Below are 27361 nucleotides of genomic sequence, written 5' to 3' on the forward strand. Positions count from 1 at the left end.
AAAGGGCATCAGGAAGAAAGAGGGCCTTGTCTCACAACACAGAATATGAGTGCCATTTGTACCCACAGAGATATGGAATTGGAGAGCTGAGAGGTATTACATCCTGTGGGCCAAGGCACCAATATTAAAGCTAAGACAGCAGGCTTTGAGAGCTGAACATTAAACAAGCAGAAAATTAGCGACCTAAACCAGCGATACAGATTTTTACTACAAACATAGCAGCTATTTACAGCTCACAGCAAAATGTGCCCATACAGTAAGATTCTCCTCTGCAGAACTCAAATTCCAGGTTATGTCACTCTAAGCAGCTTAAGGACTCCCTGCTGCAAAACTGACCTCTGGAAAAAATTCACCCTTACCTACAGAAGCACTTCTCCCCAGGACTACACAGGGCACTTTGCCTCACCAATATGCCAGAAATATTATCATAGAATCACAGACTGGTTTATGTTGGAAAGGACCTTAAGGCTCATTCAGTTCCAACCCCTTGTCACAGGCAGGGACACCTTCCACTAGAGCAGCTTGCTCCAAGCCGCTGTGCCCAACCTGGCCTTGAACACTGCCAGGGATGGAGCAGCCACAGCTTCTCTGGGCACCCTGTGCCAGCGCCTCAGCACCCTCACAGCGAACAGCTTCTGCCTAAGAGCTCATCTCGATCTCCCCTCTGGCAGCTTAAAGACATTCCCCCTTGTCCTGTCCATACAGGCCATTGTCAAAGCCTCTCTAAAGGTTTCTTGTCAGCTCCTTCAGATACTGGAGCTGCTCTAAGGTCTCCCCTTAAGAAGCCTTCTCTTCTCCAGACTGAACAAGCCCAGCTCTCAGCCTGCTTCCAGAGCAGAACTGCTCCAGCCCCCTTTTTCATGGCCCTCCCTCCTATTATCCCTGTTGCAACAGTGTTTGTGTCATCTGGTGACCGGCAGAAAATCCCACTGTGTGCATAAGGGACTATTCATAACATATAACTGAGAAACACATACAAGACATTCTATTATGTGCTAATGGACTTTTTTGGTCTTTTCCAATGACATCACTAAATGTAACAGCAGTCCTTCCTTCTGAAGACAGGTTAAAATGGCACCTACCCTGAAACAGCTCTGATATGAACAGGAAATACAGCAGAAGTGTTCCAGGAGGCTCCTGGCAAGCCTTACCTCCCAGCCTCAGGAACAGCCAGGCTACACTCAGGCCAAGGCAAGCACATCAGTCTAGCATCAGCCTTCAGAGGCTGAGTTGCTGCAACCTTTAAAACTTCATCTTTTTGACAACTGGGTAAAGATATGGACCATTTTCTCCCCAACAGCTGAAGCTCACTTGTATATTTACAGGACATTACCTGCACCAATACACCTCCTGAACCAGTGTTAATTCACCACTCACAAATGCTCTTATTGACTTGCAAAGAATTCTTCTCTCTCCTCCCAACAGGAAGCACATTTTGCTTAGGGGAACCTCTAAAGAAGTCTGTCTCTAACACTGATTACGCAAACACGATACACAGCTTTCACTTAGGGTACAAGCTGGGTAGTATCAGTGCAGTCTGTTCTTTTCACCTCTCACTGCCCTTCAGCTCTTCTTCAGGTTTAGTACTGTACCTCCAGAGACCTCACACATGTAAAGTCTCACAGAAAAACTTGCTTCATATACAGTATTTTCATTGTAGTTTTACATCACAGCAAGAAAAGGCAGCTGCTTTTGTTACTTCTGCACATGTTGAGCATCAATTTTTAGGTTCTGAGTTTTAGTAAGAGCTTAATAATATAACCACAATAAAACAGAACTTGAGTGTGAAAATACCAAAAATCCATATGCAGCATGTGAAAATAGCTGTACTATTGCCAGTCTGCCAGGACAAGTTGCAGTGTGGTTTCAAGTCAGACCATCTGACATTGCTATAAATCCATGCACTTGCTCACACACTAAGGCAAGGCTAGAGAGGATGAACAGCTGGATACCTTATCAATAGCAGAGTAAGAAATAAGCTGAACAACAGGATGTCATGTCTCTTGTGAATGCAACTATTATGATCACATCATAATAACTAACCCCCCCCATATTTAAAGAAATTAAACTACCTGAAGTGTATCAAAGAAATTCTACTTTTAGAAACAAAAAATAAACTTCAATAAAACCAAATACCAAACAAAACCCCAAGCAGATTTCATGTTGGCATTCCTGGAAGACTTACTCATGTGGCAAAATTTAGGCCCCGCTCTATCCTAATCAGATCTGCAGCAAAGTGATAGAGTAACCAGGCACTGTGCTATTTTTGGATTAGTTTGCGAGCTGCTTTGGGCAGTTAATAAGCATCTCCCTTGGTAAGGCTCCTTAGGAAGATGTATATTCAAGACATTTTCCTACCTGCCAAAACAACTTCAAATAGGAACAGTCAGACCTCAAAAAAGCTGCTAAGCTGCATGGGACCCAAGGACAGGGTGCTGGACATCAGTGTCTTCCCTGCATTGCTGTGTTTCACACCCATCCACAGCAACCATAGACCTTCCCTGAAGTCCTGCCAAGGACTGCAGCAGCCTCGCAGCTCTGCAGATCCAGTTACACCACTGGTGCTCCCTCCGTAGCAGCTATATTTGCAGCTATTTGGAGTCAGCTACAGCAGTATTTATGTGTTAATGCCATGACTGAGTTTACCTCAGGTCAGGGATATGTAAAGGCGACTTTGCAAGCACTGACTTCACAATTAATACCAGCAATTCCTGCAAGATGGGCAACAACATACAGAGTTAGAAGCAAAGCCCTTTTCCCAGCATGGCTCAGACCTGCTCACCACCAGCCTGGTACTAACCCAGGCTACAGACAACTACTTCCTGCTGTAGCTGTACCAGCACCGTTTCCGACTGCTCCTCCTACCCAGGCAGAGAAGGGCAGCAGCAAACACAACTTCTTCTACCTTTCCCTTCCATTTGTGCCAAAGTAGTACTTCTGGGAAGTCTATCTTTGCACAAAGTGTGGTTAAGAAACAAAAGCTGCTGTTAAATCATATCCTTGAACTTACATTTTCCAGACAGCCCCTGAGCTATGAACACTTTTCTGGGTATTTACTCTCCTCACTACAAATACTGAGGACCTGAGCACTTAACTGGGACTCCTAAACTCCTATTTCTTATGCAAATAAATGACTACCTGATTGTGTGTTAGGTAACCCTTCCTAATTATTGCTGTAAAAACTCAATTTGGACATATGTCTAAATACATCTGAATATATGCAGAGGGACCTTGGCTTCCTTAAAGCTAATATAGGCCTGTAGGCCAGGCTGAAAGTTCATGCCTATGAAGCTGAAATAGATCATCTATATTTAAACTATTTTCATTCCATAATTAACAAGATGTGGTCCTACTGCAGCACTGCACACTAGGAAGATATTGTGGTTTTGTCTGATAAACCCAACCTTTGATGCTTTATGTTATCATGCCCTTTATTACACTGAATGCCAATACCTGATTAACACTTGTAATCCTGCTCTAAAAGTTTTGAGAAATACTGATACCCCAAGGCCAGGCTGCACCTTGGAGCTGGTTTGGGGCTTGGAGCAACTTGCTCTAGGGGAAGGTGCCCCTGCCTGCGGCAGGGGGTGGAATCATATGAGCTTTAAGGTTCCTTCCAACCCAAACCAGTCTGATTTTGTGATTCTGTGACAGGACGTCACATACCATAACACTAAGTGAAAACTGAAAATGAGTTTGTTTCAAGTTTGACCTCAAACCCCTTTAAATTCCACATATAAAGAATGCTTGCCTCAAACTACTAAAAATAATTATTCCAAAGAGAAAGTAAAGTGAAGCCTTTTGTCACTGACATGGCACTTGTAGGAACTTGCTGTGACAAGCGCATCACTACACCCTGGTGTAGACTCACACTAGCAAAAGGCCTGGCTCTGTTTTACCTTAAAATGTGCTTTTCAGTGCTGCCCTCCCCATGCCAGTCAAACAATTTTCCACCTACTTAAGGTATCTTCCTGACATTACTATTTCAGTTTCAAGAGATGGCCTAAAGGAATAGGAAAGCACACACCCAAACGTGGGTATTTTCACCTGATTTAACCCATCAAAAAGGGATGAAATTCAGGCAGTAGGGAGGCAGGCACAAATAATTTTCTACCACTTTACTGAATTTTATGGACTTACCAGAGAGGTCTGATAAGCTGGAACATTGTACTTCTGCTAATAGCAAGCCATTAGATCAACTCAGATCCCTGCAAGGCTAGAAGCCCAAGTGCCCCCCACATTTAAGAGAAGCTGTTATTACCTGCACACTGCCTTTGCTTAGCAGCCTGCAAGTTTTGTAGGCAGGAAATTAGATTGGGAGTGTGGCAGAGAGGAGGGGTGTAGATCTGGTTAGCTTCAACTACAATAGGAAGTTGACTAACATGAGGCAAGATTACCTGAAGGACAGCCTTTATTCCAATATCTATGAAGCAATTACCAGATCATGAAACAAGCAACTATAGGATCTGGGCTGCAACAGGTTCATGTCAAAACAGGTTCATTTTGCAAGCCCTGCTACAGATGCAACATAAATAAAAATGGACACAACTTCATGCTTCATAACTGGAGGCAACTGCCTCACACACACACACACCTGATATTCACATATAAACCTGTGTTCTGTGTTCTTGATGTATTAGCACCCACTCAAACAGATCTCAGCACTAACTTCAGCTGACTAAAATGATGGGTAAGAATGAGCAAGGAGCAAACCAACATTCATAAGGCAGCTCCTCTCTGCTCAGTCCAGCCTCATCAATGGATCTGGAGCCTGGCACCACAAGTCACTACTCCATGCCCAAAATGATAGCTAGTATTTGAAACATGCAGATAAAATAATAAACCAAAATTCATGCTGCATGGGACTGCTCCTCCATGCCAGAGACTGTAGATCCTGGGCTTTCAGTTTTCTTGTGTTAATAACTGAACACAAAAGCAGGCTTCCATGAGCATCTGTCAAACGGTTCACGTGAATTTAACCACTTACCTAAATTCTCTCTTCAGCACTCAACTGACACTAGATATTCTTATGCCAATTTAAGTAGCTCTGAATACTACAAATTACACCTTATCACATGCCTCTGGACAGAGCGGTCTGATACATGACTCTTCCATCTCCAATTCATTTTTATGTTACACTACAATAAGCCTAAGACAGAACTGAACTCCCAGTTAGCCCTCAAAAAACCTCAGCCACAGAAAACACAGGTTCAATCCTCTTGGCACAATAGGCTGGCAACATGAAAAAGTTTCTCTGTATAGCAGAAAAGAAAGATGACTCATTTCAGTCGCTGCTAGCAAAAAAAAAAACCCAAACCCAACCTGTTACAAGCCAGCCTGCAGCCATCACACATTCAATGTCTGATAAACAAATAATTATGACTAAGTTTTCCTGATGTTCAAGAGAATCTTCTGCAGCCAGGAACTGCCATTTAGAGACCTGGAACTGACAAATGAAGTATATTCAAAATTCACATGAATCAAGTACCTGCTCTTGACATGTGCAATCTTCATGCTGATGAAAACCACTGAACGAGACCAGTAAACCTTCCTAAAATAAGCATCACTTACATTAAGCACTCAATTTCACATATTCTACCTCAGTCCACTCTAAATCATGTTTCCAATACTCCAACTTCACATTGGTTTTAAAATTCCCTACTGCCTACTGCAAAAACAGCCCTTCTTCCCTCACCTAAACCAAGAAACAGGAGGTGTTCCTCAACATCCTTATCTACTAGAACATACAACAGGCTTGTTGTGTTAATGTGGCCAAGGCTTTCAGGCTGGGATTCTTGCTCAAGTATTAAATCCCAATCATTACACCAAAGAGAAGACAATTTCAAAACCAGAAGATGAACAAATGCATTTGTTTGCAGATGTAAAAGCTCATACCCATCCAAGACAACTCCCTTTTTACAAGGAGTTCCATGGAAAAGATGAGAGGAGACGGGCACAAGTTACTCCTGGGGAGATTCTAAATGGACAATAGAGGAAAAAAACTCACTGAGAACCACCAGCCATTGGAATCATCACCCCAGGGAAGGGATGGATTCCCCAATATGGGACACTTCTAAGGTGCCTGGACATCTAGTCTGGGTCATGCGTTGTCTAGAAAGGTTGGACCAGATGATCCTTGAGGTCCCTTTATATATTTTATTTATATAAGGTATTGAGTTTGCCCTCACAAATCCTAAATGGTATGTATCCAGCTCACAGACTCCCTTTTCCCCTGGCTACCCTGTCACATTGTGGATGAACACATGCTCCCAACAGGCAATGCTCTGAAGCTACCATGATGGACGAACAAGGCTCAAAATCAGCCTCCTCTTTTCCCTTGTTTTGAAGTAGGACTGATTGACTACCTACCCACCACGTGACACCATTCGTTTTATTCATGATTTCGGAAAGGGAAGAGTTCAACAAGGTTAGGGATTTTCCTAGAAGAAATTCTTAGTTAATTAGTAATCTCTATGTTTTACTGAAGGCAAATGAGAGTAACTTATGGACCTAGCTGAAACTTAATGCCCAGGAAATGTTAAAAATACCAGAGAGGTGCTTTTCAGTTGTTCATCAGCCACTAAAACACCCATCTCTTTATGTGATAAATAGGAAACAGTTCTTCTGCAGGACAGACACACAGTCAGGTGGCTCCCAAAACCTCTCCTGGTCATAGGAGCCAGCCACATGTGTTCACCCTCACCACCAGCATTCTGACAAATACAACATAGTAACTCAACCACGAGCAACCCTTCTGGGTCTAGGACACTTCTTTCAAAGTCTAGGATGCTTCACAAGAGCTAAAGATGAAAAGAAGTTTGAGAAGACTCTGCAAGATTCAGATAAAGCAGAGGGAGAGGAGAAATACAGAAACTTGCTATTAATAGGGTATACCAAGAGGTTAGAGTTTAGACAAGCATGTAACCCTAACTAAATGAACTCTTGTATCTAAATATTAATTCACCTGTACCCCTTTTCCCTCTTATTCAGAGGAAGCATGGGTTTATAATACAGACTACAATACAAGGCTGCTACAAAAAAAAATTGTAACTTGAAAGGTAAACTAATTTAATAGTTTATCACAGAACTCCAAGTCGTATGAGGAATCAATGAGAAAGTTTCTATAAGATAATCCCTGGAGCCAAGCATTTGGATCACAAAAAAATCCCAAACTTACAAGAGTACTTGAACAAATCACCGATTTTTGAAGCTTTGCTCACAGTACAGAATCACAGAATAGTTAGGGTCGGAAAGGACCTTAAGACCATCTAGTTCCAACCCCCCTGCCATGGGCAGGGACACCTCACACTAAACCATGTCACCCAAGGCTCTGTCCAACCTAGCCTTGAACATCACCAGGAATAGAGCATTCACAACTTCCCTGGGCAACCCATTCCAGTGCCTCACCACCCTTACAGTAAACAAACTTCTTCCTTATATTCAATCTAAACTTTCCCTGTTTGAGTTTTAACCCGTTACCCCTTGTCCTAGCACTACAGTCCCTAGTGAAGAGTCCCTCTCCATCATCCTTGTAGGCTCCCTTCAGGTACTGGAAGGCTGCTACGAGGTCTCCACGCAGCCTTCTCTTCTCCAGGCCGAACAGCCTCAACTTTCTCAGCCTATCTTCATACAGGAGGTGCTCCAGTTCCCTGATCATCCTCATGGCCCTCCTCTGGACTTGTTCCAACAGTTCCATGTCTTTTCTACGTTGAGGACACCAGAACTGCACACAATACTTCAAGTGAGATCTCACGAGAGCAGAGTAGAAGGGCAGGATCACCTCCTTCAACCTGCTGGTTACGCTCCTTCTGATGCAGTATCCTGTGATACTGTCAGCAAAAGGTCTTCAGATGGTGTCTGCATGGTACAAGAGGTGCTAGTAGGAAATAAAGTATCCACAGAAGGAAAATAAAAGCACCCTATCGAAGACTGAAGCTTCAGAGATCAACTTAAACACTAAGATCTGCACACAGTCCTCACACAAAATGCACAAGTTATTTTTCTTGCTTCATTAAATTTTAAGTGAGAAACAAACTTAAGAAAGGTTCTTTTTTACATGTAAGTCAGACTTGCCTCTGTTTTAAATCCAAGAGTCACTTTTACCCTGAACAGCTTGATACTTCTAAGGAATCTTCATGCATGTTACAAGAACTCAAATGACCTCTAAGATCAAAACTATGCAGCCTCCTTACCTGTAGGGTCTAATCCCAGGTTTGAACTCCTCCAACAAGCAGCCAACTCAGTAATGTCGCTGCTCCCAACTTTAAAGGGCAGGCCACATGTGCAGAAGGAAAGGACTCCCTTTGTATTGCCCTTCTCTCCACACTCACCCTTCATCAGAGTGAACATCACAAGGTTAGTTTGAGCTCTAAGCACAGCACCATCCAGCTGTCCTTACAGCTGTATTGCAGGATCCTCTGAAGGAGAAGAGCATCCCACTGTCAAGCCCACAGGGGGAGCAGCTGGGTAGCCCCAGTTTGAACCAGAACACAAGGACTGGGGTCTTACCAGCTGTAGCCTGGCCTTACATTAATGCTCAAATGAACCCTTCTTCCCCACCCCAGACTGTAACTAATGGACCGGTGAAACCTATGTGCAAATTTGTAACTCTATATAAATGTTCTGCTAAATTTGGTGAATGTCTCCTTACCAAGGGGCAGCACCACATATTTATATAATTACACAGTAGTATTTCACATCTTTACTTTCTACACCTATCATTAGAAAACGGTTGCTGACATTTATTTTAGGTCACGTACTCAACTGGGTCAAGCTGCATTAAAGGGAAATGAGTTCTGTAAAAAACTTTGCAAATCAGTTAATTTTAAAGGGTTATTGAATATTAAGTGTTACCCACAACCAGAGAGATTGTTTCTGGCTACCCAAGGCCACACTTTCAAAGTTACTGAGATATCTACCAAGATTTTTCCAGGAATTAGATGCCAAGTCAGGCTGGGAATGAACAAACACCATACTACTAATTAGCTTTCTGAATCCTTCAGCATCACATCTCAATACCTTTGGATCCATTAACCCTCCATGTATTCTAATCAGTGAATAATTCTTCAAGAAAATTTTCCAGTTTGTTCCATGTCTTCATCCCTGCACTTTGAAAGAGCTGCTCAAAGGAAGAAAAACATTAACTGCTAACTGAAACTTACATTTTTTCAGAGAAAAGGCTTTTCTGCCTAATATTATCTACCTGAATTTACATTAGCTTTTTGAATTACTATTCCTTATGGTCAAGACAATGCTGCCATTTATATTAATTCAAATATAATACAGAAAAATTGAAATGTATAAGGATTAATCTAAGAAGTCAAAGCTATACCACATATGTCATTTAACAAGCAGCGCCATGTTCAGCAGGTTCACATAGCAACGACTTTAACAGACTACACTGACAATTTAAAACAACTACCTCAGTATTTACTCTGAATTCAAAACCCAGTTTAAAAATTAAGAGAACTCAGATTTACAGGGGGAGGGGTGAAGACAAAGCCCCACACAAAATCTTCAAGTACTGAAACTGGAGTGCATGCCACTCAACTATTAATTCTACTCATCACAGGAGGTAGGTTATGTGTAATTTTTAATTATGCTTTATGTAAATATCCCCAGAGGCTTATGCAATAGGTACAGGCTTAAGTAAGGCAAGCTGGTGGAGGCAGGCAGCCTGCTCTGGAGAAGGAAGCCGAGAGCTGAGCTGACTCCATAGCCAAGAGGTGGGTGAGCTCCAGTTGCCATTGAAGTCCTCCAAAACCCTGAATCACAGAACACAAGCGACTTGCTGCATTGATAAGCTCACAACCAAAAGCCACTTATGGAACTGAGCTCCAAGCTCCTCTGGTACTTCTGCCAGCACAGCTGGCTTCTCCTACTTGATTTACAACAGATCAGCAAACCACACAATCCTGTGAACACTAACACTGCCATATTTATCACCTGCTTCAAGTCTCTATTTGTACAGCCCAGTTGTCTGCCACAATGGTTTTTGATAAGAACCTCTGTGCTTTGTGGCCAGAAGCTCTCAACCACCAAGGACCCAATGGACCTCATCTACACACACTATTAATCACCACCTTGCCAGCACACCTTCACCTTGACCTACAGGCTTCACAACTAGCATGAAGGAGGCTGTTTAATGCTCATGCCTATGGCACCACTTTAAGCGCCATCAAAATTCACAAGGAGCAGTAGTAACACACTTAGAATTACACCAAGATCTCACTCTAAGTAAGTTGCAGGTAGTGTCCAAACCCTGATCAAGCTTAGAAGGCGACTATCTACGCTGAGGTCAAAACCACCTCATCTCTCAGGCTGCAACCAGTGGCAAAAGCTCCTCCAAATGCCCTCTGTTTCACACAGAAGAGCGCAAAGCCTCTTGGCCTCATCCCTCCATGCCCAAAGGCATGCTTCAGCTTGCAATTGTCTCTATTTGCATGTGATAATTTTAACTGGTAATTCTAGAAAATATTCTGTACAGCTGCATTTAAATTCTACCTTACAGACCTGACACAACTCATCTATATGGGACCCACTTCAGTCCCTGCATTCCCAGCCACAGCTTGGTGACTCCCATAAGTGGGCACAAAGCTAGGAAACCAGAAAGCTTTCAGTTCTCTCCCAGTTCTGCAACACAGAACAGTACCCTGTCTTCACCTGTAAAATGGGGACAGTGCTCTCACCATAAACTACTTGAATATCTGATAAAAGAAATGCAATATATTTCTTTAAAGTTAAGCTAAAATCTATTGCTCTTTTCATTCTCTAGATAGATACTTCATTGCATTCCTCATCCTGAGCTTCACTGGTGATTTTATTTTAGCATATTAACTTGGACTAATACAAGGATACAAAACCTAAAAGCACTGCTGACAGACAGCAGAGCCTACAGAATATTGTGCCATTATTTTTATGACTTCAAAAGCAGAGGCAGGAGTACAGAACAAGGCAGGACAGCAAACACTCATTTTATTTATTTTAATTCCCCCTTCTAGTCCTCACTAATTCCACTCACTGGTAATAGCTGAAGGCATACACCCAGATCAGTGACTCATGGCACAAGACCACAGTCCAAACAGTCACTGGGTTTTCAAGGCAGTGCTCTTCAAGGATTGCAGTGTTCCATCCCAGAGTTTAACTGACTTTTCTTTGTTAAAACAAAAACCAAACCACTGGCAGCAGGTGCTTCTTTAGTTCTCATACGCACAATATCCCTCTTGGTGCTCTCACCCTCAGGCAGAGTCCAGCACCATGCACAGACATGGGCACATCCTCCCACCCATACCTCTTCCCCAGATTACTTTCCACAACCAGAAACAAGACAGACCAACTCCCCAGGCAATTTCAGCTTCCAGATTAGCCCAATTCCTCAACGTGTGTTCTGGAAATCTCCAAGTATTTTTATTTCAACCTTTTTTTATTTTCTCCTTTATTAAATATTTTCAAGCAGAAAGCTTTTCCGAGGTTTTTCAAATGAGTAATTTTACTTTAACAGCTGTTTGGAAACCTTTCTTTTTTGACCTCAATGCCAACCTCCCAGACACATTATTTCTAATAGGCTGCCTTTCTTAATACTTGCTATTAGTCAAAAGACCAATAGAGTGCTTAGTAAACACCTCAGCTGCTCAATCTTCACATCCTTTAAATAATGGGGCGGGTTCAAAAGGGATAAGCTTTCAAAGCAGAGCCCTGCTCATCTTGTACAGAACCACAAACACCAATTTCTCATTGTTTTCCAGGTTCAGTAACTACTGCTTTAGTATCTTCAAATGCACATTAAATCGTGACACAAAAGACATCTTGGAGAGCAGAAACTCATCAATTCTATTTACAATGGGCCTTCCAGCTCCCCAAAACAGGTATGTACTTGAAGATGTAATCTCATCCTGTGCTCAGGATAGCAATCACACAAGTAAGGTTCACACGCAACCACTCAACTGCCTGATCATCACAATTTTCGTTTAGTTAAACATCATGCTGTTAACACAATGTTTAACTCCATGAGGGGGTCATAAGCAAAGTGCAAATGGGGGTCTGCATTAGTTTAATCACTTTTATTCAGATAAGACCTGCCAGTTAGGGTCTCAGGAAGGATGGACAGAAGAGGATCCTCAATGGAAGGCAAAAAAGGATGAATGCAGGGTCCCCTCCTTCCACTTCTTCCAAAGAAATATGGACACATACCAAAGCACCCACTCCTGGCCCCCAAAGCAAAACAGGTATGTATGGCCTCAGCTACAATCTTCTTCCTCCTGCAGAAGCACACAGAAGTACAAAACATTGGAACTGCAACAAGCTTGCAAGCACTAGCCACATTCTCCTCTTTTCCACCAAGGCTACATAAGGGTTACAATGGCAACTGTGATCCCAAGCAGTCTTTCTAAAAGCAAAAACTCAGAGAAGATTCACTCATGGGTGCAGGATGAGTGGGCACTAGTGACAGATAAAAGCTTTTGTTTATCTTCTCTCCCTAGGCTACATAAAGCAGTAGTAGATGCACATTTACAGACCCAACAATATTCCATTTGGGATGGGATAAGGCTCCAGTCCCTCCCCCACACCCTTCCTTTCAAACTCTCTGCAGGTTTGGAAGATCAAAGGAAGACACCTCCATTACCCTCTTCCATTTTGTTGAGCAAGAAGTATTTCTATTGTATAAAAGTATATGTGTGTGTGTATATATATATATATGTATAGAAATATGGAATTTAGCAGAGTCTGGGACTCCCATATCCTTCCTCCCGAGTCCAGGGCAGCAATACTGGGGGCCGGAGGCTTTACTTTGTTCTCCGCTGGGTGGAGGATCTCACCTCCCCCTCCAAACCTGGTTCAAAGTAGAAACCACTCCTAGAGATCAGGAGGCAACAGCACGGGAGACATTTTTCCCCCTCTCCGCATGCAGGGAGGCAGCGGCAAGCGGAGGGCCCGACCGCCTCGGCAGGGTGCAGGCGGGGCGGTACCGAAACCCCCTCCCCTCGCTCGCTCCCTCCTCCCCGGCCTCAGCACTAGGCCCGGGGCCGCCCTGCCCGTGCGGAGCCGCCGGGACCCCGCCCCCGCGGCTCCGGTGCGGCCGCTCACGCCCATGGCGGCGGGGAGGCCCGGGCCGGCGCGGGGGGAAGCGGGGTGTGGTGCGGCCCGTGACCCCCGCGCCCGGTCGGGAAGGCGCCAAGCGCCCGCCTGGTGGCGGCAGGCCCGGCGAGCGGGAGGGCGGGCGGCAGGGCCTGTCAGGAAGCGGCAGAGGGGAGGGGGAGGGCTGGGCCCGCCGGCGGGATCGCTCACCTCGGACACCTCGTCCTCGTCGCTGCCGGAGCCGCCGCCGGGGGAGAGACCGGAGCGGGAGGGTGGGAGGGGGCTGCGGGTCCCCGGCCCCGGGAGCAGGCGGGACGGGGCCTGCGGGCGAGGTGCTGCCCGCGGCAGGGCCGGGCACGGCTGGTCGGGAGGTCGTACCGGCCCCCGGTGAGGATTACAGGCCTCACGCTGCCCAGAGCAGACGGCTGTCCCCAGTCCCCTCTGCCCCTCACCGTGCCCTGCGCCCCGGTTGCGAGCCTAGTTGACGGAGATGTTGATCTCTGGTCCCTGGCGATGCATCAGCTCACACTGGAGGGAGAAGGAAGAGGGCTCAGGGCTCGCCACCCTCCCACCAGGCAGCTCCGTAGACTGGCTCAGGCCGGGCTCAGCCCCGCACCAGCACGCTCAGGGGTGGCTGCGAGGAGCACAGCACCCAGCACGTCACCCACCTCCTCGCTACTGCATTCATCCTCCTTCCGCCTCCTGGCCTGTTTTCCCTTTGCCTCCCCTCTAGCGGTTTCAGGCAGGAGGCTATCCAGCCAGCTCAGGTCATGCAGAGAGAACACACGCTCCAGCACCTTCCGGATCCCCACCAGGGCCAGCAGCTGGGGCCAGAGCAAATCGCGGGTCAGCATCGCACAGTGCTTGGGGCTGGCAACAGGGAACGGGCAGTGTGGTCCCTGTCACATCCCCTCTTGTCCCCCGGTGAATGCCAGTGAGGTGGCATGCCACCTCTCCTGCCTTGCTCCCAAGGGATGATGAAAAGCGGTGACAGCTCCAAACCAGGAGGTGAAGGCTGGTGCCAAGCCATGAACTGCAGAGACCTGGCAGCCCTTGAGGGTCTGAGCACCCAAACGTGCCTTGCCATTGCATGTGATCCCACCCATGTCTCATGCCCAGGTGGAGGACTAGGCATCACTCTGGTGATGCTCAGGGCATGTGGGCAGCACCCAGCCTGTCTCCAAAGCAGTGCTGCCCAGTTAAAAGGGTTCTCTTACCGTCACTGGGAAAATAATAGCAGCCACAGTGGATTTGACGACCCAGAGCAGAGCCAGGCACAGCAGCTGGATGATGGTGAAGAGGTGCACCCGGCACAGGGGCACATGCCGGAGGTAGGCAAGGTCTGGCTGGTGCTTGGCTGGTATCAGGAGCAGCCGCACACGGTCTGTGAGCTGTAGCGAGAGGGCAGAGTGTGGGTCACACCAGCTTGCAGGCAGCTCTCACCCATCTCCCTGTTGGGCCCACAGCTGGGTAGGTTTGGTATTATTTCCACAACTCAGCCCTCCTGCCAGCTGCACTGGCCAATACCGTGATGGGTGAGTGTGAATGCAAGGCAAGGGGTCCATCGCCCCAGACAGGCATCTAGAAAGGACTCAAGGTGGTCTTAAAGGGTTAAGTGAGAGATGACAACCCCTGGATTCCCATCCCTGCCTGCAGGAAACTGCTGCTGTCTTTGCCAGAGCTCAACCCCGGATTCCCCAAGCAGACTGAAGGAGTGAGGGGGTTTCCTAGCCTGTCATCCAGAGCTGGGTAATTGCAAGGAAAATGTGCCATTTAGAGGAAAATAAAAAAAAAAAAAAAGGTAGATATTTCTGGAGTGGGGATTTTTTTTCCTCTCTGTGGGTTTATCAGCAGAGAAACAGAGCTGGTACATCAATGGCAGTGCGAGCACCAAAGGACCAGCAAGTCCCAGCTCTGCCTGCAGCTCTCGGATGGGGACATCACTATGGCTTTGAGAGGAAGTCTAGGTTATCCACTGGTCCTTCCACTTCTCCCAAGCCACTGTTCTGTCAGTGCAGCAGTGCTCCTCAGCATCCCAGACACCTCCCTTCCCCTCTCATCTGCACCAGGAAGGTTGCTCTGTCCCCCTGAACCCTGTGCCAGGCTGCACATCACACGAGGGCTGTGCTGCACAGTGAGAGCAGGTGTGAAGCCGGCCCCAACACAGCCCCCCCCCCAGCACCCCGGCACAGCCCTGCTCACCTGGATGCTGTTCAGCGCTGCCACCCCCATGTGCAGGAAGACCCCATACAGCACCGGCATTGGTATGTGCTGCAAGACAGGCGAGGGTCAGAGGGGTGTGAGTCCCCACGGGGCTGCCATCACTGAGCATCCTCCCCTGCACAAAACTCACATGCGGCTTTTGCTTCCTTCATTTCCAACAGCCCAGTTTAATTTCATGGCTTCAAGGGCTTTAATGTCTGGACCTGCTCCCAGCTACACTGCTTGTGTGGGGACAGGCAGCTGACAGAGAGGAGAAACATGCACCAAGTTCTGGTCTCACCGGAGTGACTAGGGGAGGAGAATCTCCTCCCTTGACCTGCAGCTCATGCTCTGGGGATACAGCCCAGCATTCAAGGTTGGGGGGGGGGCTGGAGTCTGGGCTCAAGCGCACATGGCCAGGTCATCCTGTCTGTCACCCACCAGTCCACCCAAGTCCTTCTCCTCAGGGCTGCTCTCAACCCGTTCATCCCCAGCCTGTATTGATACTGGGGCTGCACCAACCCCACTGCAGGTCCTTGCATATGGCCTCACTGAACCTCTCAGGTTCACATGAGCCCATGTCCTCCAAGGTCCTTCTGGATCCCATCCCTTCCCTCAGGCATGTCAGCCGCACCACTCAGCTTGGCAAATGTGCTGAGGGTGCCCTTGATCCCACTGGCTATGTCATTGATGAAGATATTAAATAATATTGATCTCAGTAGGGACCCTTGAGGGACACCACTTGTTTCTACTTGGACATTGATCCAGTATTCCTCTTTGGATGCCACTATCCAGCCAGTTCCTGATCCATCTAACAGTCCATCCATCAATCCCGTATCTTTCCAATTTGGAGGTAAGAATGTTGTGGGGGTCCATAACAAAGGCATTACAAGTCCATCCTCAGAGGTGAGAACAGAGGTAAAGGGACCTCCCCCTGCCCCATGTAATCCAGATGTGTCCAGGGTGTACTGGGCTCTGTCTAATGTGGCAGAGGCAACAAGCGAGAGCCAGCACCAGCCAGGCTCACCCTACCACGGTGGTGGGTGTGTTTGGGGACAGGAAGGGACCCGATGCCCATGTGGAGGTTGACATGGGCAGCAGTGTGCTGCTGTGCCCTCTGTCCTGTGGTGCTCCCGCCAGGCCCTTCTCCCAGCCCCTTCCCACACAGCACTCAGCTCCCTGTGCCTGCCAGCCAGGCTTCTGTGATGGATCAATGGGATGAACAACAGAAACCTCCCAGCCTTACAGGATATGGCTGCCCCCCGCCTTGGACAAGAGACCAAACCCAGCACCAGGCTTCCTACCTTGAGAACGGGTGCCATGAAGACAGAGAGTCCCATCAGGATAAAAACAGCGATGCCTGTCAGCCTCTGCTCCCTGCAGGCACAGCACTGATGTTAGGGTGCCTGGGGTCCCCCAGGAGCCCACAGCCCACAGCTGCCCTCCCCAGGGTCTCCTCTCTGTTCAGCTCTGATGGAACTATGGCATCCCCCGGGAAACACAAGCAGCCACTAAACCAGCTCAGCTGGGCAGCATGGGTATGTCCCTGTCCCCTGACTGCAGCCACAGGCAGGAGGTCCCTGGGCTCACTCTGTACCTGATGCCCAGGAACTCAGGCTGCTCGCCAGGGGCTGAGGTTTCACTCTCCTTCCTCAGGCTCTCCATGTGCGCCAGGGAGATGACAGTGGCTGAGACATACCAGGGGAGGCCAGTAGCAGAGGTGGCGACCATCAGGAGGGAGACGCAGAGGAGGTCCAGATGAAAGCCTGCTCCTTTCTGCAACAGGAGGGTCAGCAGAGCTAGGGATGAGGCATCTCCCCAGCAGTGTCAGAGGGGCACAGTGGGGTCTGCCCACCTTGCCAATGGTTCAGAGTGCTGTTCTCCCTTTGGCTGTGCCCAGACCCTTGGGGCCCAGCCTGTACTTGGGTCCTCCTTGTTGTCTGGGTCTTGCCTGTCCCTTGTCCCCACTCACCTGCAGCTTGTATTCCCTGCGGTTAAGGATGACAGCTGTGATCTGCTGGTCCATGAAGATGAGGATGGTGACAAGGACAGCAGGCACTGCAGACACCAGGCAGACCCACCATGGGTTGGCTCCAAAGGGCGAGACGATCCAGCCCCGTCCTGGGTTTGTGGGCTGCAGAGAGCAGAAGGATCATGGCAGCTCCCACCTGCCTGCAGGGTCTGCAGCCCAGCTGGGTGACAGGAGCAGCCCCAGGGGTGCTCCACATGGGGAGAGGAAGAGCATCCTCCCTCATCCTGGGGATGATGCAGGACAGCGTGACCCACCAACCCACCCCAAGGCAGAGCAGGTGGCTGCCCCTGAGCATCCCAAGCCAAAAGCTGGGCACATGCCCCGGGGAGCAGGTGAAGGACATGGCACTGGGTGTTGATGATGGCAAGTCCAAGGAGGTGGTGGTGAGCACGGGCTGCTCTGAGGTGCTGCCAGCCGCGCTCCACACCCAGGGTGGGGAGCCCAAGCCTGGGCTTGAGCTTGTGGCTCCTGCTCCAGTGTGAGCTGTACCATGACGTAGTTCATGCAGGACCAAGCCAGGTTGTTTACAGAGCATGGGACCTGCTGTCATTCAACCCCTTCTTTTGCTGGGGCACAACCTGCATCCCTATAAGGCTGGACCCATGAACAGCCACAACGTGGCAGGATGGCTACTGTGGGGTGCACAGACCCACCCCCTGCAAAAACACCCCATCAGCACCTTCAGCTCACTGGGGACAAGGAGCTTGGGAGTCTCCAGGCCCAGGGTGGCATCAACGGCGCAGAAGGCCAGGATGGCCAGGATGATGGCGAAGTCGCTCACCAGCTTCCGCACCTGCAGACAGAGGGGGCTTGGCCTGGGCTGCCCAGGGTGAGGGCCTGGCCCAGAGCACCCCTGGGTCACAGCACCCAGAGCCATCCCCACACCACTGGGAGGGGTGGCTGAAGGGTGCTCACCCCTGCAGGGAAGTAGCGGCTGCTCCTGAAGCGCTTGAGTGCAGAGCAGGAGAGGAAGGTGCCTCCGAAGAGTAGGAAGGAGATGAGGGTGACATCGGGCACGTACTGGCAGCTTGTCCCCAGGAGCTGCCCTCCCCGCTCCAGGCACTGGCTCCTGCTCAGCCCAGCGGGGGCTGCTGAAGGCTGCAGGGACAGGGCAGGTGGCAAGGAGGGGCCATGGGCACCTTAGGTCCCCAGCCCCTCTCCTGCCTGCCTGAGAGCAGGGGCTGTACCTGCATGGCTGACGGGAGCAGTGTGTTGTTCCCTGTGGAGCTGTGACCTGCAAGGGATGGGGGGGTCAGAGTGCCAGCACAACAGGCACACTCCATCAGGGATGACTGGGACTGTGCTGCCATCAGGGTGGCTCCCCAGGCTCTCCCCAAGGGCTCAGGGTGCTGGATGGGGCCCTATGGGACTCCTGAGGCCCCAGCACTGGGTGATGCTCAGGAAACACCAAGAGGGAAGCTCCTGTGAAGGGCTTCATGGAGCACCACCAGCACCCTTGGCCCCAGGCTGGTGGTGCATTTGGTACATGGTGTTTCTGGTACACAGTGCAGGATCAGTGTAGACGCATCTTCGGGCCCTAGGGAACACCCTCTGATTTACAGACTGGGCTAGAAACAGCAGTGCAAACCCAGCAGTGCAAACCCACCCACCAAATGCCCACCTCCAGCCCCTGGCATCCCCTCTCCCAGAGCCACGGGATCTGGACCAAGGCGCTCTGTGCTCCTGGCACTGCAATGCTTGGGCAGTGCTTGGGCAGTGCCAGGAGGTAGGGATGGGTGGACAGACTGCATGGATGGGAGTGGAGGAAGGTGCCGATGTGGTCTGGCAGGCAAGGATGGGGCTAAGCCACCACCTCCTCCAGCACCTTCTCCCATCTAGCTGGGCGGCTGGGTCCCGGTGGAGCTCCATGCAGCTGCCCCCTGCTCCCCACCAGCCCAGCGGCTGTTTGGGCTCACCAGGGCTGGACAAGTTGCAGACGCAGCTGTAGGAGGTGATGTTGTCCAGCCGGTACTGCCAGTTGATGGGGAAGGTGTCTGCCAGGCTCAGCATCTTCTTCAGGGAGTCGTAGATGAATATCAAGCTGATGAGGGCGCAGAAGCCTTCCTCGGTGAAGCGGGTGAAGTACCGCACCAGGTGACTGGCCTCGGTGGCCACCAACACCACACCAAAAAAGGCCACCCAGAGCCCAATCCAGAGGCGAAACTCCAGGTAATGCAGGCTGTGGTCCCTGGTGGGAAGGGTGACCCCAACACTCAACAGTGACACCCTCCTGGCATGATGGTGTCCTGTGTCCCAGCCAGGGGACAGTGGGCCAAGGAGCCATCTCTGGCAGGGCACTTACTGGCTGAAAGAGAAGAGGAGGCGCTCGAAGACCAGCATGGGGCCAGTGCTGCTCAGGATAGTGAGGGGCTGGCCAGAAAAGAGGCAGAAGACGAAGCCGGCAAAGGCTGTGCCCAGGAAACTCTCCAGCACTCCCTGAAACACAGGGAATAGGTGCCAGGCACCAGGGGACAAGAGTCCTGGGCCTGTCTCCAACAGCAGCACAGCTGCAGGCATCTGCCCACACCTCCGTTGGAGCTCAGGGTCAGTGCCCGGGGGGCTGCAGAGGCCGGGGAAGGGCACAGGATCCAGGTGATATTCAGGATGCCCCGAGGCTCACCAGGTAGTGATGGGCACCTGTCAGACCCGTTGGACTGGTGCAGGGTACCCCGTGGCTGCACTGACCTGCATGTTGGCAGTGGCGTCTCCCAGCATGCCCCCAAAGGTGATGGCGTTGGTGGCCGTGGCCAAGTAGATGTAGAGCACTGCTGAGAGGCACTGGGGGTGCAGGGCATCGGAGAAGTCACTGCAGTACCACGGTGCCTTCCTCCGGATGTCCCGCAGCAGCCCTCCAAAAAGCCTGGGGCAGCACAGGGACATCTCAGAGCAGGCCCCCCACATTGGCCGTCACCACCCAGCATTGCTGCAGGGCAGGGGACAGTCCCTTCCCTTGGGACCAGCCCAGAGGGGTTTGGATGTGGTGGCTCCATGTGCTGGGGAGAGGCAGTGCCCTGCCCCAAATTCAGCACCCTGCATCCTGCTGCACATTCCACCTACCGCATCCTTCCAGGCACCCACCTGCCTGTCCTCTCCAGCTCCTCCCCAGTGCATGGGTGCCCCAGGTTGGCTCTGTCTCCTCCTGCTGCCGTGTCCCCATTGCTGTAGGACTGCCGGTCTGGTGGGTGCACTGCAGTCCTGTGGCGGAGCAGAGCATGAGACAAGGTTGGAGCCCTGAGGAGCCAGCTACACCTAGGGGATGCTATGAGGGGACATGGAGGATGGAGGGGAGACAGGGGTGCAAGCAAGGTTGGGAGGACCTCATGTGTCCCCTGATAATGAGAAGGAGAAACATCAGGAGGAGGAGGATGAATTCTATGACCTTCATGTTTGGTCCCAACCCAACCATGATCTCCAGCAAGCCCTGGAGCCAGACCTCACAGACTGTTTTTCATAGAGGAATTGGGAAGAGACAGAGGGGTGCAGCTCAGAGGATGAGTTTTCCATCTGAGCATTGAAACTCAGCATTCCAAGGAGCTCCTGCCCGAAGGGCATGCAGGTTGGTTTTGCCATCCCCTCCCAAGTGAGACAGCAGGACTAACAGCAGCGGGGACCTGAGCTGTGTTCATTGGCTTGGTCAGAGGGTCTTGGCTGGGAGGACCTCACTGGCAAAGGTTGGTTCCAGCATATCTTCATCCCCAAGGAGATGAAGATTCCAATGTCATGGGCAGAGGTCTACACATGGGATACTGCAGAGGGGCTGGCCAAGATTGTGGGTCCCTCCCTCCAGCCTACCTCCTATGCAGGGATGGCAAACAGCTCGGTGGAGGGATTCGGGCATTGAGGTCCCATTTCCCTGGAGGAAGCACTGTCAGCTCATCCAGGAACGCCTCCATCCCTGCAATGAGGTCCCGTCGGTGCTCAGCCTGCCAGGCAACCCTTTGGAAGAGCTGTGGGGAGAACATGGTTTAACTACCACGTTCCTGCCTTTGGGGGCTTGGAGCCTTCCTCCCACCCTGTAGCCATCACCAAGAAAGGCACCCATCGAGGTGCACCGACATCCTACAGACCAACCACAGAACTTTGCTTTCTTCTCCTGGGCAAGGGAGGCCACAGCTCAACCCTTCCTCTGACTCCTCTGATGTAGCCTTCAGAGGATAGGAGCCCCGATGTCCTCAGCCATGGCCTCATCCCAGCCCATCCCACCCGTGGATGCTCTACCAGGCTCACCTCATCCGTCAGCAGTGTAGCCATGGCTCTGCCAACCTCATGGTAGGCTTTCTCTTTGGCTTGGGGACCCAGGAGAATGAAGAGGAACCTGTGGGTGGGAGAGAATATCTCCTGAGCAGCCACCTTGTTGTCGGGGGATGCTTCTTCCAGGGGAGACCATGGTGCTATGGGGATGCTGGGAATGGTGGCTCGGCAAGCTTGTGGGGCTTGAGATCTGGGATGGGGCTGTCTGTGGGGTCCTGCTTATGGGAATGCTGCTCACAGGCAGGATGCAGCAGTGTTAGCACTGCGAGGAGAGCTTGCAGGATGAAGGGGCAGCATGTTTGATAGGACTGTCAGGAACATGGAGGAGATTGGAAAGAGGGCTCAGAGTCCTTGAAGGAATGTGGCTAAAATCTCACCCTTCAGAGGGTCCTGCAAAATAATGTGGTCTGCAGAGGGACAGCGCATCCAAATACTTAACCAAACCCACTACTCCTTTTCAAAACTGGCAAAACCAGTCACCATCCTGGTACCCTGAGGCTGCAGTGATTGTACCCCAGGCAAACCTCCAGTGAGGGGCAGGAAAACTCCTCTGTCAGCAAGAATAGGGCTGAAGGCAGTTCGACAGAGCCAGTGCAGCCCTGACATGCGGCATCGGTGCTGGAAGTCTCCTGGAGCCTGCTCTGAGGGGTCAGGAGGTGATGGTACCCACCTGGAACTGCTCTCACCCAGGCATCTTCAGAAAGGCACTGGGAAAACCTTAAGATCCTAGAGAAGGACCTGGGTGGGAGATAGCTCTGGGATGGTGGCTGTTGCGAGTGGGACAGCCCAGGGGGGCTGACAAAGTGAATACCACCAGGGCAAAGGGATGGGTAGGGACAAACTCTCCTGTCTGGGGAAGGAAAATACAGGGCAAGGGGTTGTCGTGAGCCACTCAAGACCAGTGGGGGTTCCCCGGGGACCTGCCACCCATCTCCCACCAAGGAGAGAGCTGGAGGTGGATGGATGTCCTGCTCCATCCAGCTCCCGGAGGACCGGTGCTCTGGGCAGAGTGACCAGGAGGTGGCAATGTCCCTCCTGATCCCTGGCTGCCTCCTCCACACGCTCCCTAAGTACTCAGCTCCAGGGGCACACTGACCATTCCCCTTTCAGGCTTCAGATGATATATTCCTCAACCGTGGAGGAACACCTCCTGCCCTCCTCCTTTCCCCCTGCACCAACAGTGCCACAGGAGCCACCCCAGCCCTCGGTAGTGTGTCATGGGCAGTGGGAGGGCAGGAGGCTCCTGTGCCTCTTCCCAGACACAAGCCCCTGTGCTCCGGTGCAGCACACGAGGAGCACCCGCACCCGTCTAAGGAGGACAGTGAATGCAGAGCTAGGTGAAGATAACCCGGGGTACGTCCCTCCCAGGCTCCCAGCAGATGCTTGACTCTCAGCCCATCCCAGGATGCTCCTAAGGAGCTGGGAAAAGCAGGAGGGGAAGGTTCTGTGGCTGTGTGTGGCACTGGGTGCTGTACCCTTTGCTTTTGCCAAGCAAAGCCCTGTCCTGGATGGGTGGGAGTGGGGACAGGGATGAAGAGGGGTGCAGGGCCTTCAGCCATGCTCTATTTACCTGCTGGGGAGAGCGACTTCAGCCAATGAGCCGAGGGCCACTGCTTGCCTGAGGCGGATGAAGGCGGTGAAGGGCTTCTCCAGGAATTCAACCTCCCCAACAGCAATGTGGGCAGCCTCAGAGCCTGGTGGGACCTTCTTCTTAAACCGGTTTCTCAGCTGCAAGGAGAGGGATGCAGTGCTGGGCACTCAGGATGCAGCAGCTGCCCTCAGCCAAGCTTCTTCCTGCCTTACCTGCTCCTTGAGAGGTGTTTCAGAGAGCTGTGCTCCAGGCTCAGCCCAGCTTTTGGCCTTTCCTGCAAAGAAAGGCAACAAGCAGCAGAATATATGTGCAAGGGAACAGCCAGCCACCATGTGTGCACCGTATTGCTGGTGGCAGTGGAGGGTGCCTGGTGTGACAAGCGTGTGGCCACTCATGCGCCTACCTCTGCAGGGAGCCAGGCCAAGCTGGGCGAGCAGCTGCAGTGGGGACTGGGTGTGCTGGTGCCGGGGCTGGAGCAGCAGCAGGGCTGCCAGGCGCTCCCGCAGCTCTGGCTGCAGCTCCGCTCCCTCGGGCTGCCCGGAAAGAGCCTTGTCTGCAAAGGGATGGGGAGAGCTCTGAGTGCCCCTGGATTGCTGCCTGCTGCAGGGCTGCCGGGGGGAAAGGCCACTTTGCTGGAGCAGCAAACAGCCACACAAGATACCTGCCTATTGCACATTGGTGCATTTATATAGATATACATAAATATAGATATCTCTATAAAGACCAGCCCCACCATAGGAGGTGACTTTCACATTTCCCATGTACCAATTATTTCCTTGAAACTAGGAGCATCCAGATCCAGGAGCAGAGTTCCCTTCTGCAGGCACGTCCTGAGCTGGAAGAGGCTGTGCAGGAGGAGGGCTGGAACGTGGGGTGCACTCCATCGCTCCCCACCATCCTCCACCTTCTCCTCGAACTTTATCCACCTGCCAGGGGAGATGTGTGGGTCAGAACAGAATGTTGTGCCCTGGGCCAGGCAGTGGGATCTGCAGCTTGGGTCTACCATGAGCTTGGCATGAGACTGGCACAGACAGGGGAGTTTGGGGGTTCAGAGGGAGCTGCAGTGGGCTCATGGAGCAAGGGCAGATGGGCAGCCTCAGTGGTCACATCCCCTTTCCTGCTGACCTACACCTTGTCCCCATCCCCTGATCAAGGGATTTCACCAGTCACAGGACCACAGAAGTCTCTGTGTTTGAAGGGACCTTCACAAACCATCCAGCCCAACCCTCTGCCATGGGCAGGGACACCTTCCTCTAGACCATGTTCCTCCAAGCCCTGTCCAACCTGGCCTTGAACACTGCCAGGGATGGGGCAGCCACAGCTTCTCTGGGCACCCTGTGCCAGTGCCTCCATAAAACATTTCTTTCCCGTGTCCACCTAAATTTATCCTCGTCCTTTGTCCCGTCACTACAGGCCCTGGTAAAAAGTCTCTGTCTTTCTTGTAAGCTCCATTTATAGGCTGAAAGGTCTCAGTACGGTCTCCCCTTCAGGAGCCTTCTCTTCCCCAGGCTGACCCAGCCCAACTCTCTCAGCCTGGCTCCAGAGCAGAGCTGCTCCAGCCCTTGCAGCATCTCTGTGGCCTCCTCTGGACTCGCTCCAACAGCTCCATGTCCCTGTGGTGCTGTTGCCCCAGAGTTGAATCAAGACTGCAGGGGGAAGTCTGCCCAGAGTGTGGCAGAGGGGGAGAATTCCCTGCCTCGATCTGCTGCTCACACTCTGGGGATGCAGCCCAGCACATGATGGGGGTCTGGGCTCAAGTGCACACTGAAGCTGGGTCATGTCCCATCTGTCACCCAAATGACAAGGACCCCCCAAGTTCTTCTCTGCAGGGCTGCTCCCAACCCACCCATCCCTAGACTGTGCTGGGGCTGGGGCTTAGCCTGCTGTTAGCAGGGTCAAACCAGAAATGGCTTGAGCTGTTCGCCATGCTCGGGCTCTGCCGAGTATTTAACTGCCAGGTGCAGACAGAGCTTCCCTTTGTCCCCTTGGGTGGGCACAGTGCTGCGGGTGGCTGGGCACACTGCATGGGGCAGCCCCTCAGCAGGGCCGGCTGCTGCCCACAGCAGGGTGCTGCAAGGAGAGGGCTGGGTGCTGGGGGAGCTACCACAGCCACAGCTCTTTGGCTTTGCCCCCTCCTGTAGACAGACCCTGTAGACAGACCCATCTCTGCCTCCAGGCCCTCACAGCCCATGTCCCCCTGTTGCCTGATGAGCTGTGGAGGATGGTGAGGGGTGTGGGGACATCCTAGCCATATTCCTGCCTCACACCAGCTGGCCCTGGTTCATCCCTGTTGGTCCCCATCGTCCCCAGCCAACCTGCCCTGACCTACCCACCCAGTCACCTCCAGAGACCTGCCAGGCAGCCAGATCTGGGCAGAAACAAAGCACCATCCCAGCCTCAGCTAAGCTGCTGGAGCCTTGCAGAGGCAGCAAAGGGATGAGCAGAAGCCAGGGCACTGTGCCCATACGGGATCACTGCCTGCGCCCTGCTGACACCCTTCCCTCTCCTGTGAAATAAGTCACTAAGCAGAGCACAAGCAGTGCACACATTGCTATGGGCAGAGGGTGGTGAGCAGCCCTGCTTTGGGGCTGATGTGAGGAGCCACCAGCCTTCAAAGATGCTGTGGGTTCCATCAGAGCAGCATCTCCTAATGCCTTGAAACGATGGGCTTCCCAAAGCATCACCTACCTGGCCGTCTCTCTCCACTCCAGCCCTGCTGGGGTGCTGAGGAGCTGGTTGAGCTGGATGAAAAGCAGTGGGCAGGCAGTATCCCTCCAGTCCTGTTGCAGGGCAGCTGCTGTGGCTGTGCTGGAGGGGAAGATGCTGCAGCCGAAAGCCTGATAGGGAGCCTCATGGTTCCCCTCCTCTGGTCTGGGCTGTGAGCTGGCATCTGCTGCCTGGAGAGCCACGCCATCCACTCCAGGCACGTGGGCTCGCATGGCCACCAGCACGCACAGCCAAACGTGTGGGCTCCCCTCTGGAGCTGCTGGCACTTGCAGGATCCCACTCATCCCACACCTTATAAAAGCTGCAAACCAGTTTCAACTGGCCACAAACCAATGCACGGGAGCCAAGCCCAAAACAACAACCTCACAACACCAGGGCCACTCAGGGGTCCCAGCATGGCTGGCTCCTGCCACCACAGCCACCTGCCTGGGCCAGAGTCCAGCAGAAGCCTCTGCCTCCTTCTAGTGACCCACATGGACTATCTGCCGTGGTCCATGGGGAGCAGCATGTCCCCAGACCCTCCTGCACCCCACAAGGCTTTGGTGAAGGGATGGTAAGGCCAACCCCAGGCAGCATCGGTGCCTCTGTCCATGGCAGGAGGAGTGGCACGGCCCCATGACAGGTCTTCCTGGGAAAGGGGATGTGAGGACATGCGCTGGGGAGGGATGTGTCACATCTGAGCAAATCCAGAGTGGGGTAAAACAGGGCTGCCGGTGATGGGGCTCATGGCGAGGGCCAGGAGCACGTCAGGACTGTGGCCATCCCGGCGTGAGAACAGCACCACGTAGGCTGCAGCGGATGTTGCAGTGTGTGCCAGGGGGAAGGATGCGGGCAGAGCTGCGTTGCCCTGTCGAGCACAGGGAGGTGGCATGGCCAGCACAGTGCCACCAGCGAGAAGCAGCACCCTGTGTGTGCTCTGCCTGCTGCGTGCCCACCACTGACACCGGCACCAGCACTGGGCTTGGCTCCTGTGGCTCTGTGCAAACAAACAGCTGTGCTGTGTGCAGTGCAAACACAGTGGCAGGCAACACAAACACCAGCCCGGCATGGGCAGGTTGTGCTGGAACCCACCAGCCCCAGGCAGCATTCAGCCCGGCACAGGGCTAGCGGCCACCATGCAGGAGTCATGTTTGGGGTCAGAGGGAGTGATCCCTCAGTGCTGGCCCATGTCTCAGGGAGGATGGGCTGGGAGCTGAGGCTGAGGAGAGGATGGTGCTGGATCCAGCCCCAGGGGAAGTGGGGAGACACTTCTCCACATCAACCTCACTGTCCAGAGCTACAACCAACCTTCTCCCCCATACTCATGCTCTGCCCCATAGCTGACCCCTAGGGCTCCTTCCAGTCCCAGCCCCAGCAGCTATTTCATCCTGCCCCCCTTTAGTGCAGGCAGAAGGGGAGAAGGCATCCAAGGCATCCCTCAGTCATGCAGCACTGGGTTTGGGTTAAGCCATCCCTGGTTCATTGGAGGCTCCCAGGCACAGTGG

The 27361-nt window shown here is 51.8% G+C and overlaps 2 protein-coding genes across 2 annotated transcripts in view; both read right to left on the minus strand.

Annotated features, from left to right (window-relative positions):
• ANKHD1 (ankyrin repeat and KH domain containing 1) overlaps positions 1-13368 on the minus strand; it is a gene marked incomplete at its 5' end in the record, with an annotated part of 103537 nt that extends 90169 nt beyond the window's left edge. Inside the window, one exon of the mRNA XM_057409773.1 lies at positions 13285-13368. Coding sequence (XP_057265756.1) covers positions 13285-13368 — 84 coding nt within the window. The remainder of the gene's footprint in view (positions 1-13284) is intronic.
• Positions 13369-13536: 168 nt separating this feature from the next.
• On the minus strand, positions 13537-26132 carry SLC4A9 (solute carrier family 4 member 9). Its single transcript, XM_057409883.1, has 21 exons — positions 25839-26132; positions 23916-24076; positions 23554-23703; positions 23363-23424; positions 23130-23287; positions 21536-21623; positions 21101-21255; positions 20387-20503; positions 19994-20168; positions 19611-19744; positions 19225-19496; positions 18509-18542; positions 18224-18428; positions 17988-18101; positions 17249-17410; positions 16874-17052; positions 16581-16653; positions 15277-15345; positions 14292-14465; positions 13743-13898; positions 13537-13602 (listed from the first exon to the last, which is right to left on the minus strand). Exons 1-21 carry the CDS (start codon positions 26087-26089, stop codon positions 13552-13554), a joined length of 2940 nt encoding a protein of 979 aa, XP_057265866.1. The 5' UTR covers positions 26090-26132; the 3' UTR covers positions 13537-13551.
• Between the last annotated feature and the right edge of the window lie 1229 nt (positions 26133-27361).

Source organism: Pezoporus wallicus, unplaced genomic scaffold (assembly GCF_028554395.1).
Source record: "Pezoporus wallicus isolate ANWC-B61680 ecotype Strahan unplaced genomic scaffold, APGP_CSIRO_Pwel_v1 contig_4309, whole genome shotgun sequence".
Taxonomy (NCBI): Eukaryota; Metazoa; Chordata; class Aves; order Psittaciformes; family Psittacidae; genus Pezoporus; species Pezoporus wallicus.